Source organism: Antrostomus carolinensis, unplaced genomic scaffold (genome assembly GCF_000700745.2).
Source record: "Antrostomus carolinensis isolate BGI_N321 unplaced genomic scaffold, ASM70074v2 scaffold54843, whole genome shotgun sequence".
Classification (NCBI taxonomy): Eukaryota; Metazoa; Chordata; class Aves; order Caprimulgiformes; family Caprimulgidae; genus Antrostomus; species Antrostomus carolinensis.
The window spans coordinates 1-14050 of NW_010306950.1; the positions used below are offsets into that span (position 1 = coordinate 1).

Here is a 14050-nt window from a genome sequence, read left to right on the forward strand (position 1 = left end):
CGCTGGGCGTGGATCAGGCCGTCTGACACGTGCGCACCTGGTAACGTTGCCTGCTCCGATGTCACCGTTAACTGGGGGAAAAGCCAGCGCTGGTGTGAAGAAGCCTGTCTTTTAGTGACATCAGTGGGAGCCGAGGAGTCTTGGCGCTTTGTGAAGCCAAGCCCTGGACAGCCAGTGGGTGTCAAGCACCAGATCATTGCAGGGAAGGGTGCAGAAGGTGGGAGGCTTGTCTCGGCAGTGTTTCATGCCGCACAGTTTATCGTTAGTGGTATAGTAGGTTTTAGTCAGTACTTATAGGTGGCATCCCTGAAGCAAAAAGAATGTCTCAAACTCCTTGATTTCCCATGGAAAAATGAGTTGGAACGCCCTTGTCAGTCACCCTGAACTCTCCTTTTTTGTCTGTCCGCTACACAGGCTGTAACTTTTTTTTTTTCCACTTACATATTTATTCAGTTTAAATAAATGTTGCATTGCAGCTTTTGATGGAGACAGCTAGAACACGTAGCAAGCCACATGCCAGAGTGAGTCCCAGTCCCCTGATACACCTGCAAGAGGTAGAACCCCACGTGGCAAAACGGCGCTTGTCACAGGCACGCAACCGGGCTACGCTGGCGAGACTCTTCATCATCTTGCGGGAAGCTGTTTTATCCCAGTTAGGCCACTCGCCCTCAAAGGTGCGGAGCAGTAACTATTTCTCTATGCATTGCTGTTACACATGAGTATGTGTCAGGTTTATTATAACTGCTGTATCTTTACGGGTGCCAGTGTGTGTAATTTCACTGTGTGCAGCTTTCCTGGATTTATTTTACTTCAAAGCTGACAACTTAGCATAAGCAAATTGTTCACTTAGTAGTCGCTCAGTCATGGGTTTATCAAGTGCCTTATCTGCAATTTTCTTATGGGGTTTTTGCAGCTTCTTTGTAGCTTTGAGGCTTCTTTATAGTGTTTTGGAAACAAACCAAGGAATCCCATGATGAAGTTATCTTGATTTCACAGCATTTTGCTATGAAATCAGAATAGTGCGTTTAGGGACAGAAGTCATAGGAGAGGGAGTAATTCATTCAGCCTGATGAGGTCCACTCTTTATTCAAGACACTCTGGAAAAATAAGTCAGGGAAAAAAGCCACCACTACTGTTTCCTGGTCTCTACTAAACTTAGAAACTATTCAGTCAAAACAAAATTGTTTATAAAGATGAAACTGACTCAAATTGCTACTGAAAAGATGGATATTACCATGCTCAAGGCAGAGGAATAAACATCAAGAGTCGTTTTATCCTCAACTCTGGCACTGGTTGATTTAGTCAGATTGATTACTTTCAGTTTTCCAGTTCGTAAAATGGAGAGGGTAATGACTGTTTAGGATGGGAATTGTCCTTGTGGTTTTGAGGCTCTGAACATGCAAAATACTGCTATCTGGCTTCTGCCTGCTGAGCCCCTTACCTCCCATGCAGTTTGAGGTAAGAGTTTAGTTTGCCATGTTCTGAAAAAGATGCAAGTTAAGCTGAAGTCACCATGATCTCAGAAGCCAAGACTAAGTAGGTACTTGTTTTGTTTAGTCTAAGGGGACTATCTTCACATACCAATTCTCAAAATTGCTTTTGCATAGTATCGTGTGCCCCTTGTGTAACTTTTGGGGGCCAAGGAAGTTCAGTATCTTCAAGAGCCTAAATACAGAAGTTCATTCATAATGCTAGCGCTTCGTGTCTGGCTAAAATGTCCAGTCTGAAAGCTCTGCAAGGTAGACGTCCTGTCTAAGGTGACTGTGGATGGTCTCACCTATCACATAAATCTTGAAATGTTTTTGAGAGATATATGTTTAAATGCACTGGCCATATGTTCTAAGTTATGCTTGCTATAAATGATAGAGGAATGGTGTGCAGCAGTGAAGTTACTCCAGTTTACATCAGAGTAGCTGAGAGCAGAACATGGCAAAGGCTTCTAGCAAAATTCTCATGGAAAATTATTAGTGAAGTCTTATGTGTAAAGTTGGTAGACATCCAACAATATTTCACAGTGTGGTATTTCTGGACATGCTCCAAGAGAACAATCCAAACAAGACCAGCTGCTGATGAAAGAAGATCAGAGTTAAGTAGCAAATGTCTATGTGACTGCGTGTTATGTGTATGTATTGCATAATATATACACAAATATTTATATTCTATATGTAAGTTTGCTCTGGTATTAGTTCTTTCCTGTATTCATATGGATAGGGGTAGCAGGTGAAACAACGCAGTTGTTTTCACAGAGACATCAAGATAACTGAGGTCAAAATGAAGGAAAAGTGAAGAAAACAACCAAGGCATGTTAAAACATGAATCTAGTCAGAGCAGAGAGCAATCAGTTTTGATTTCTTCTTATGTTTAGTATCAGGTTTTGCGTAAGGCTAAGAAATCTATCCAGAAGCTGGAGCAAACCTTGGGTTCTTTGCTGAAGATGAAAGGTAACTGTATGCAAGTATTTGCCTTGGACAGAGTGCCTGGACTTGTTTTTTATTTATTTGTTACATAGAGACAGGTACACAGCTGAGCCCATTAAAGCACTAGAGACAACTGTGGCTTTAGCTTAGCAATAAGCAAGGGATAGCAAAAGGTCTTATCAACCCACTATGCACTGCACCTCAGAAATCCCCCTCTGACTCTCAGTCCTTCCTGCCTCCTCCCCATCCTAGTCCAGGTGAAGGAAGGAAACAAGTAATTCCTGCTAAAAGTCCCAGGCCACCAGGCAGTTCAGGCCGAGTGTCTGTGTCACCCTGCTGCCAATTCACCCCCAGCAGGTGTGGGGCTGGCATGGGTCCCGAGGCTGCATGCTTGGGCTCCCAGCCTGCTCCTGCCAGCCGCAGCGATGTGGCGCAGTGCAAGTCACAGCTGTCACAAGCACCTAGCAGTGCGAGTCAAGCACAACCAGAGCTTAAACTTCACAACAGCAGGCTCTGGCGTGAGGTGAAGGAGGACAGAGAAGCTGTTGAGGATTTTCAGATATAGGAAATGAAAGCCTCTAGTTAAGAATCCACTTGGATAGAAACAGGTAAGAGAGGTGCTGGGGTTTTGTTTTCTTTCAGCTTGTCAGGTCATCTTCATGCCCTCCTCTGTTCCTGCCTGCAGCACCATGGGTCACGCCTGCCTAGCGTGTGCCCTCAGCAGTTGAGGCAGCTTCTGCTGCGGGGCTTCACGCCCTCGCCAGCATGCCTTCTGGTCACCGATGGTGGCCACTGCCTCCAGTGGCAGCAAGCAGGACTGGGAGCTGATGAGATAGAGACTTTGGACATAGTTTTATGTCACTTCAAGTACCCAAATTACTATCAGCTAGAAAAAAAACAGTGCTATTCATACAACTTGCACCTCCAATAATTCGCATCAATTAAAAGTCACAGTCCTTAAAATGAGCAATCTCCTCTGAACCCACATCCTTGGGTAACCCATAAAAGTCAGTCATAGGTAGAAAGAATAGTTCAACACAGCAAAATTGAAGGTATCACAAGCAGTGAGGCTGGTTGAGGAGATTTTGGAGGTAAACTTTTCCTTGTATTTACTTGCATATATGTACAATTCATACTGCCTGTGAATCATGGGTTGGTTCTCGGGGGTTTTACATGCAATTTGCTCCTTATATGGCAATCACAAGATACTGTATTGACTAGTGCTTGCCTGGACTTTGATTTGCGGGTTGTTTTCACCATCAGTTCTGTCAGACTGACGTTAGGAAGAAGGCATTGATTCCAAGTTCCTCAATGATCGTAAACTCCCAGTATTGCTAGTTACCTTGTAGGAGAGGCAGAGGTGTCTCCTTTCACATCATTTTTACCTAATGCAAAGCTCCAGCTTGTGAAGGACCAGTTGTTGAAATTACTCTGTTTGTTTGTGGCTGAGGGTGAGAGGGAAGCCGAAAGTGACACTGATATGACAGTAACCTTTCTGCTGACAACAGAGTCCTTCAGTCTGGAGGATGGTAACCTGTCCAGCTTGGAGGAAGTCAGGGAGGAATATGTCAAGAGGTACTTCAGCAATTACAGGTAAGGGCTTATACTGATCATGGAAAGATGATAATACTTTGCACTTGCTTCCATCCTAGCATCTCTGAACCTCTTTGTCATTGTTACTGAATTTCCAAGCAGAGGCCTTTCATTGTGAGGGAGAGATGAAGAGATTTCACCTGAACCCCTGCAATCCCATACAGTGCACAAACACTTTAGGCATGTTGTTGGTCTCATTTCCAGTCGGTGCTTATATTTCCTTTCCTTTTGTGTAGCTCATCTCCACCAAGGACTTCTAATTTGCCTGCAAAGCAAAAGAAGGAGGAGAAAGCTAGCTTGGGAAGAATGGCCCTGGACTCTGGAGTGACCATGAGAAGGCCCTTATTAATCCAGTTAAGAAGTGGTTCATGTGGCTTTTTTCCCTGTGTGTTCTTTGCAGCACTGCATCACCCTCAGAAGCTGTGAGCGAGAGTGACTCTGCTGTCTGGTGTTTGATTCAAGAATGTGAAAAACAAACAATGGACAAAGTCGGGAAGCCAGAATTTATCCAGTCTCCAGACACTTCATCCCCGGATCTGGTGGAATTTGAACGGTAGATGTCTTTAGTTTTTAGATTTGTTTGCATTAACACCGTGCATCCAGTCACTGCTGTTCATGCAGCCCTGCTGGAGCCTGCATCTGCCTTGCAGAAGCCTTGTGCCAGCAACTTTGGCCCTGCTAGTAATGAAGCTGAGCACCTCCCAAGTCCCTTAACCTTTGACTTGCATGTGAAGGGAGTCCCAGCATCATAGCAGCCCCCAGCCCTCTAGGCCTTCGAAAGTCCTTAAGGATTTTCCACCCATCCTCAAGAAAGAGAAAAAAATTTCTTTCAAGTGTGTCAGTCACTGTGTGGCCATGCTTTACCACTGTCCAAAATGGCTTGCAGAGTAAGATACAACATACCTGCTAACAATAGCACTTTAACAGGCAAGCTTAGGTGGAATAGGAGGTTATTCATCCAGAATTATTTATGCAGGTGCCTCTCCCTGTGTGTTTGTGGTATCACTACCTCTCTCTATCAACTTGCATCCCTGCAATGGGGATAGATTTTAAGAATGTAGGAATTGCTGCATCAGATTAAATTCTCAAGAGTCTAGCTGTATGTGTTCTGAGGAGGTGCAGGAACCAGAGGTAGGCAGATACTTTCCCCAACAGTGATGTTCATCCCGCCTCTTAATGGCATTGTTATGAGGAGCTTGAGCACGGTTGCCCTTTCCAGAAACAGACCCTTAGCTGCTCACAACTCGGAGTACTTTTTTGTGGGATCAGAGCAGGGTAAGGCTGGATGCAACAAGGGAAGATCATGTAGTCCTCGGCCTGCAGGCTGAAGAGCAGCAGTGGTCTGGAAGATAGCAGAAAGCACTCCTCAAAAGGTATGCAACACAGGTGGGAGGAGGGGAACCTAAATTCAAAGACCACTGTTCTCATGTCAGTGGTTCATGTATTTTAATCTGGAGTTGTAATGATAAAATTACTGTTCCTTTCAAAGTTATTGATATCTTAAGACTGAGCACATTATTCATCACATTCTTCTCCTTGCTGTCAGACAGCACTAGAAGGTACTTAGACATCATGGATGCTTTTCTAAAGGGAAAAATCATTTAGCTGAGATCTGAGAAACAGATGGATGCCTAATCTATACTGTACCATCAGGCAGAGCCAATTTCACCCTAACCATTCCAGAGTTAAGAATATGCAGTACAGGAGAACACACAGCTGCAGCTGGCATCCTCTTCCACAGCACCAACACCATAAACAAAAACTTATGCAGTTCCTTCTTCTCTTTTGCTTTGAACTGGTGCTTATTTATAAAATTCCCTTGGATTACTGTTTTTCCTCAGAATGACACTGCAGCTGTGCCAGCAGATGGCACCAGCCTCCTGCTACTGTTCCTGCTTTTGCTCCTGTGAGAATCAGAGGTGGCTGTAGTAAGGCATCATTTAAAAGACCTTGAAATGTGCTGAATCAAGATTTTCTAGGGAATGTAAGCTCTATTTCATCAAAGATAGCACAACAGAGCTGTAAACACCTGACTTTCCCTTTCTTCACTGACAAGGTAGAGCAGGGCCTGTACTGTGTGGACTCTGGCACTTATCCTACAGTCTGTGGCAATCTGCAGTTGGTTCATAGCTAATTCTTTTCAAGATTATATTTTATAACAGGCATAAAACAATAGGGACTCTTCAGCAAATAAAATAACTGCCTTTTGGTGATTGTCTCATCATCTTAGTTGGCCAGCATCAGAAATGCTTTGAGCTTCAACGGACTATTTTTTTTTTTTTCCATGTCCAGCAACAGGAGTTACAATGGTAGGACTACACAGTACTCTGTCCCATACAAAACGTGTTTGTCTCCTTCCAGATGGGAAGGAAATAGTTGAGTCATGCTTCAAGCTTAATTTCTTTAGCAAAGCAGTATAATGGTGATTCTTATTCTTCTGTTTGAGAAATTCCAGATCCTTTGTTTGAAGCTAGACATCCAGAATCCTTGGTGAGCACAATACCTTATTTGAGAACAGTTATTCTCATTCCAGTATTTTGTCTCCAGCAATGGTGGGAAAGTACTCCAGAGTATAGAAACTGGAGTTTAAACATATTTATGCTTGCATGCAGAATTATCTTAAGATTTTCAATATTGTTTTGGTGGAATAAAAAATTTTAAAAAATAAAAAATAAAAGAAAAGACTGAACTTTTTTGAGTTACTTTCTCATGCAATACTGTTCAGTTAATCAGGAAATGTGCTCATTTGGGACGTCTTCCAAAGAATCATTTTGAGCCCAAACTTAGTAACAGTGACTGCTGTTTATAGAACTCTTGCTTTATACTCTTTTGATCTTATTATTTTCATCTGAGAAGCTCTAAGCATTTAATAAATGTAAAATAACCTTCAGTGCTGCTGTCCAAAATAGACATTATTATCCGTGGTTCACTGTGCCACGCAGTGCTAACAGAAGAAGCAGGCTCGTTCTGAGATTTAGTCACCAGGTTGAAATTACACTTACTTTCAATTGCCAGTTTCTCTACAGGCTCCATAGAAGTCAGTCTTAAGGATGCATCTCCTCAGATGTAAAATGGAGGAAACTGAGCTTCCATGCTTCTTTAAGTCAGAGCCTCCAGGCCTGGGGTAGTCTCTTTCTATCTGCGTGTATAATACCTAATACATCAGGGTATGACCTCAGCCAAGGCCTTTAGGTATAGTGCAATGGTAGTGAAAGTATAAAAAGTGACTTACGTTGTAAAAGCCTCAGGATACAAAGGCAAGTAACTCAAAATTTATTAAATGCCAGAATGAGGTTTGCCTGTGCAACAAGTAGGGCCTGCAGCAGCACCTGGAGCTTCTGTTGTGAGGCAGTTCTGTTGAGGCTGTGGTGGGAGCTTGCCTTTTGCAGATGCAGTCTTGGCAGAACAGAGTTGCTGAAATCTTCAAACAGTGTTGGGCAACCTTCAGTAACCGTATGAAGTCTCAGAGGGGGGATTCAGTGAAGTGGTTATGAATCAGAGCTAGTCCCCAGTCTCCTGCTGATTTACAGTAGATGGCTGTCTCATAGCCCGCTTTAAAGAGATGCTCCCTTGCCTTTCATTACAGATACCTGTATTTTTATAAGCACACAGTGGACTTGCTGATAGAGCATGGAATTGTTTGCACTGAGGAGGCGCCTCTTCCTGAGGTCTCCACGGCTATTTCCCACCTCTGGCAAGAGCTTTCTGAAGAAAGGAGAGACAGCATCTTGCAGTACTGTAACCAAAGAGATCTCCTCATTGATCCTAAGGCTGCTTGCCAAGAGCCTGCGTGCACTGAAGGTAGTGTGAGGGACAGCCAAGGTAACAGTGTGGAAGCCAGTGGTTCCTCAGTCTCCACGCCAGAGGAAGTAAGTGCTTAGTAAGACAGATCATCTGCTGCCTCTGAAACTCCAAGCCTTTAGTTGCTAATTGGCTCTGCAGCTTTTAATTGGAAACATACACACCACTTGAATGCATAAGCGGAGACCATAAGCAGTCTTTGAGTAAATGTCTGCACTGTATTCTCTCTTGGTAAGATACACAGCAAGCTATAGGAGTGCAGTGGTAGTAATCCTGGTAGTCTCCACTGACCAGTAGAGTTTTTGTGCTAAGTAACAGTTAAATTTGCTCTACCTTGCTCCAGAGGGAGGGAGCAAGAACAAGAATTACACAGTTACTGTGATCTGCAAACTCCAAGGAGCACAGATGAGCTAAATCCAGAAGGAATAGCCACTTTGCCAAGGCCTGCTGTGTTTTGAGTTGGGTGGGTTTTTTTCTTCGTCAAAGCGCTTGGCAGCAAAAAGACAGTATTTGTAGACCAGTTGCAGTGGTACAGGGCTAATGACTCCCTGGGCCATGCACCTCTGCAGAGCCAACAATCAGTGACTGAGCAGACCAGAGCACTTGTTAAGAAGAGATGAAATAGCAGCCAACTCTGTAACTATTCCTGGAGCACAGATTACTTAAGCAACTAGCTGTTCAAAGGCGTATGTGTAATTTTATTAGCTGCAAGGGAGGGACAGATGTCCACTTTTAGCATATAAGTAAATTGCATTAACAAGTTCTTTTTGAGTCACACGACACAAGTCATATTGCTGACCTTCTTCAGAAATGCCATGGGGATGTTGCATATACAGTGCTTTCTGGTACAGAAAATGTGTGAACTGCATTATGGCAGAGTGAGCTAATGAGCTTATCAGTCTGTCACAGGGAGCATCTAAACTCCTTTGTAAGCCAGATAGCACAGTGGAATCAGATTTGGGGAGACTGGCTGGTACAGCTGAGATCTTTAGCCATAAGGAGCAGCCCACAGTCAAGTCTCTAAAACACTGATAAAATTCATGTTTACTACTAATTTTTTGGGAGGTGTAATGTTAAGTCTTAATTCCTAGCGATTGAAGCACACGCCTAGGAGAATGGACTAACCTTGTGTTCCTAGTCATGAAATAGTTATTCCTTGTTATTCCTATCGTCACAAAACCCTCTTGGTTTATTCTAGCCATAAATATACCTGTTAAATGGAAAGAAGTAATATCATGCTTTTAAAGATTTCATTATTAAAAATGATGCCCTAGGTAAAACTTTTAGGTGACTGGATATGTTGACACCTGAAGTGTTTTCTCTGATAGGTAATGTTTGAAGATGCGTTTGACGTTGCTGCTGGTTTCCTTGCCAGAAGTGAGACTCAGGGAATGTCTAGCCAGAGGTAAATTACAAACTCACCCCTTTTGCTAAAGTTAGTTAATAGCCCACTGTCAATACTCCACAGCAAATTTGCTGTGGAGCAAAGCTTCCTTTTTTGTGCCTAATTTTTAGTAAATGGTTAGAATAGCAGCCTCAAGCAATTGTGCTCACAATAATACTGTCTGTTAAGGTGCAAAAGTGGAATGATTAATAGGCATTAACAGCAGAATCAGTAAGAATCACTTATTAAGAGCATCCTGTCACTTCAGGATAGCTGGAGTCCTGATTTTCTTCAGCACTTTGCATAGCTTTCCATCACTTCAATTTACAATATTTGTAATGTTTTCCTTTTCTCTCTCTCACTTACCAGGTCTATGAGGACCATAAGGCATTCCCTGTATAAGTCAGCTAATCATAAACTGTGCTCTCATTTAATGAGACAAAAATGATCTTTTTTTAACATTGTCTCCCTTACCTTTTTCAAGTAATTCAATCACAATTCAATCAAGCTAAAATGTGGTTGACCTGAACAATAACTTCCAAGAAACACAAGACTTGTTAAATAATAACATCTCTTTCCTCTGCGGGTCAGATGAGTTACCTAAAAGAGAACATGCCAGATACAAAGCTGGCACTGGCTTTGATTTTTTCCCAGTAGACCAAAGAAAGAAAAGGGTTGCTTTCCTCAAGAGGAAAATCACATTATGACTCATCTTTTATGCATTCTTGCTACTTAGTCTTCATTAGGATTGTTCTCTTTGCAAATAGTGTTTTTAATCTGCTTTTCTTAAAAATCCGATTTTCTACTTATTTTTCCATATTTAGAGGGTTCTTTAGTGTGAATCTGTCTTGTCTCTTTCACCACCACTCTACCTTGCACTTCCAGAACAGAATGAATGTAAATAAGGTTGTTTTGGCTGTCGATCAAGATATACTTGCATACATAATAAAGCTTAACAAATATGTATCCATTAAATAACACATATTAGGTGACGGTTACTGTTTGCTTAAGTATTCCTTAATACTGCAATGTACAGCCATCATTTTTGCAATCTGTTTTAGGTCCCAAATTAGATTAGTATTTCAGTAGTCAACGTTTATCCTGTTCCCTTCATTCCCTATCTCTCTGTGCCGTGTAATTCTGGACAGAGACATGATAGCAGAACTTTGCAGAGTCCCAGGGAGAATAGAGAGGTGAAGTCCACAAAGAATATTTTCGCTTTTTGCCAGAGTTACCTGTTACCTGAGTACAAACCTGCACGTGATAGCTCATGTGTCATTTCATGACCACGTGCTACTGCATTCACTCAAAAACTTTACAAAAGCTGTTCTTCTGAACAACCCTACAAAATATACTACCAAATAACCATTGTTGTTCTCTGTTATAATGGACATATACTTTCCCCCAAAAGAGTGTTACTATAGCTGTCATATATCAGTGGATCTCTCTGTTGTGATACTGGTTTCTCATATTCCTGGTCTCTGTTTTTACTTATCTTCCTTGCATTTGTTCGACAATATATCCTAACTACCACTCCTCCCTGTCTTGCTTGGCTATTGTCTTTAATATCAGAATCATCTTGAAAATAATTTGAATCTTTTTAAATTTATAAGTAAAATGTGGAGGAGAGAAAGCAAGTAGGAGGAGAAATGAGGGAACAGGAAATTAAATACAGTATCTGGTTCTATTTTCAGTTCAGGATCTGCAAGCTGCACTTCTGAAAATCCAGAGGGGCACCACAGGCTCTATCTGCACATCACCAACTTCCTAAAAAGCCTCTTCTTTTCTAATACACAGTTTTGCCAGGTAAGTTTTGCCAAAGGATTCCTTATAGAAGGAGCGATGTATTTCTGTCATTGTCAGAAAGGAATCTCTGTTTTCTGTGTTTCTGATCATATTGTCCAGAATCATTACAAATAAGAACATACAGAACTTGGTGTTCATCACTTCAGATGTGTCCTTCCAAAAGGTCAGTAGGATTGCCTCTGTAAGAGGCACAACGTGAGGCATTATCATTGCTTAGAATATTATTCAAAATGGCAAATGACATGAGGATTTTTTTTTTTTCATTTGCATGAAAGTTCCTTGTGGAAAAGCGTGAGTGATCCCATCTAAGCAGGTGCAGCCCACTTCACAGTTCCCCATTATGGCCCAGTCTGCTTCATTCTGAGCTCAGTAGGACCACCTTCTGCTTGTCTGGGTGCCAGGTTCCCTACTCTGAGCCCTCTGCTGACAGGCCTTAGGAGTAGGGTATTCATGTTCTAGATAAACAGCTGCTGAGCTGCTGCTTAACCTCAGCCTACTGTTGCAGGTTTGCTGAGACAGAAATCGTTGTGTTTGCAGTGTTCTTCCTTCCGTTCTTGCCATCCTGCCAAGGAGATGGCTCAGAGCTTGCACATAGGTAGAGGACCAAAAAGGGAGATACCCCTCAGCAAGAGCATGCTTGTTTGGGCTCAGCATCAATTGTACCTCCACAGTAGCCACTGTCCTGCTATTTTCTCTTGCCTGGCTTCCACCCAGTCTCTGTTACTTGAGCAGATGCTCCTTTGAAGGAGATAGTGTTTGTGATGAGGGGTAATTGGGAAAGAAGACAAAGCAGAAACTCGTGTTGCACCACTAGCTGAATCTATCACATCATACTGCTGTGTGCCATTTGGTTCCCCCCATCTCAGGGAGACAGTGGCCCTGGAGGAGGTGGAGAGAATGGCAGCAGGCACAGCAAAAGGCATTAAACAGGAGCTACCAGAGTAGGATTCTTCCACAAAAAACACTTGAGGGGTACCATGAGAGAACTTTGATCCTAAATGGTGTGGATTTGATACATTGAATGAAATGAAATATTAAAAAATACTTGTACATGCAAATTACCAGACTTAAATCCTGGGGCATCCATAATGTGGGAGCATATATTGTGGAAGAGAGCATACTGTATGCGTGATTCTTTCACTTTTTGTCTAAACATACACTCCTGGCCCTTGTCAGAGACCAGGCATTGATCTACACAGTCCTTTGGTCTGTAAATAGCTATGTTCCTTGCAAGAGCAGAGCTCTTCCTGTGTTTATGTAAATGATAGTGGACTGAGCACACCTAGAAAATAAAGAAAAGCTTTAGGCAAGATATGGTATTTTTGGGTTTTAAATTTCTTTTGTAAATGTCATGCCTGGCAGCATTAGGTGGTCACATTTTGTCCTTCTGCTTGGTGCTGCATTGTTATATGTGAGCCTAAGTCCATCTCACAGCACCCGGATGAAGTGGTCTAAGAAGAGGTAGTGTCTCTCTCAAGCTTTAAAGAGGGACATTTGAAATAAGACTAGGAGAATAGGAATGGTAGAAAGATGGGCAGCAAAAGAAGCTGAAGTACTGCAAATTGGCAGTTGAGTGAGCTCTGTGGATCCAAAAAGAAATAAAAGGCTGTGCGCGCTTCTTTTATGCAGGAACCTTGAGTTGTGTGTGATAAGACAATAAAAAGGGAGTTTGAGCTCAAAAAAGAAAAAAAAAAAAAACTAGAGAGTACTGATAATGTGAAGGTCACAATCTGTTTTGGTTTAGATAACTGCAGTACAGCACATCTAGAGAGTCCAGCCCAGAGGCAAAAAAAATAAATGACTGACAAGATTTTTTTTTGTTTGTTTTGAGAGCAGAAGTTCAGCTTCATCTGAAAGCAAACACATTGACACAGTTATGGAAGTGGTTGCAGAGTGGGGATAGGAGACATTCCAGCTAGCTTGAAACACAGAAACTCAGGCAGCAGCAGAGAGCTCAGCGTAGGCTACATACCTTACCCCAGAAATTGGGCCAACTTGACTGGGAAAGGAGGCCTTCCTGCTTACCTTATGTGTATGACTGAACCCCTGCAGGCCATTCCCCTTCCCTTAATGTAGTTACCTGTGCTGGTGCTAAACGAGCCAGGGTGTTCGGGCACTGCTGGGATAAATTATCCGAAGGATAAAGTGGTGTCTCTGTGCACTGTGCACACATCTTGTAGAAGATACGGAGGTGGGTAGCAGGTACGGTACCAAGGCGAGGCATGGAATGCGCACCTGACTGAAACAGGAAAGGCAGCCTGTGCTCTCCTTTCCTTCCATCTGCAGAGCTGATGAGCTGGCGGGTTTTATTGCTGGTCATTGCATGCCAGTGCTGTGTGACGCCGTTTCTGGTTAACTGTCCGGGTACGAAGTACTGTTGTCAGATTGTGTATGTTCATCATTTCATAGTCACAGATCCACTGAATGCAGCTCCTCTTGAGCTGCTGCCCTGGCTCTCAAGGCTGCCAAGGGCATGCACCCCACTGGTATGAAATGCTTGAGACTTACACAAGGGGAGGGAGGAAATCATGTGGACAAGGAAAGGGAAGGCTCTTTAAAGGACAGTGACCCAAAACTGAGAACATGAACATGCTTCCATAGCATATGGTAGGGAAATATTTCTGAGCATGAGATTAGTTATGCAATTTTGTAATTTTTCAAGAGCTGTTGTCTTAAGATCACATCATAAGAGATGCTTAGCAGCAGAGGCAGTAAAGAATTAATTTAGATTGACGTCCAAAGGTTTTACAATATCTAAGTAAAAGTGTTTTTTTTATAAATAGCACTGAGCACCTTTGCATCTTCAAAGGCACACTTTCTTTTAAAATTATGGATTTTAGATGAGTCACTTGACAAGCAAGTGGGATTTAGTGCTCCTTAAGCTAAACATTTTTTAAATAGCACCTATTTTTAAAAGCAGTCTTGCCCTGAAGAGTCTTGCCTCAGTGCAGAAGGTGGACTAGATGGACTGCAGGCATGAACACTTTCATCTCTTAGACTTTGATTTCTTGAGAGAGTTTGGGCAGGGAGAAACTTAATGAAATATAAT

The 14050-nt window shown here is 42.4% G+C and overlaps 1 protein-coding gene across 1 annotated transcript; it reads left to right on the plus strand.

Moving 5' to 3' along the window:
- Positions 1-476: 476 nt before the first annotated feature.
- STRA8 (stimulated by retinoic acid 8) lies at positions 477-11001 on the plus strand (the record flags this gene model as incomplete). The annotated part of the gene is made up of 7 exons (XM_010165259.2): positions 477-674; positions 2366-2441; positions 3926-4010; positions 4411-4563; positions 7597-7879; positions 9140-9216; positions 10890-11001. Coding segments are annotated over 7 exons (984 nt in total), but the record flags the coding sequence as incomplete, so codon positions are not given.
- Between the last annotated feature and the right edge of the window lie 3049 nt (positions 11002-14050).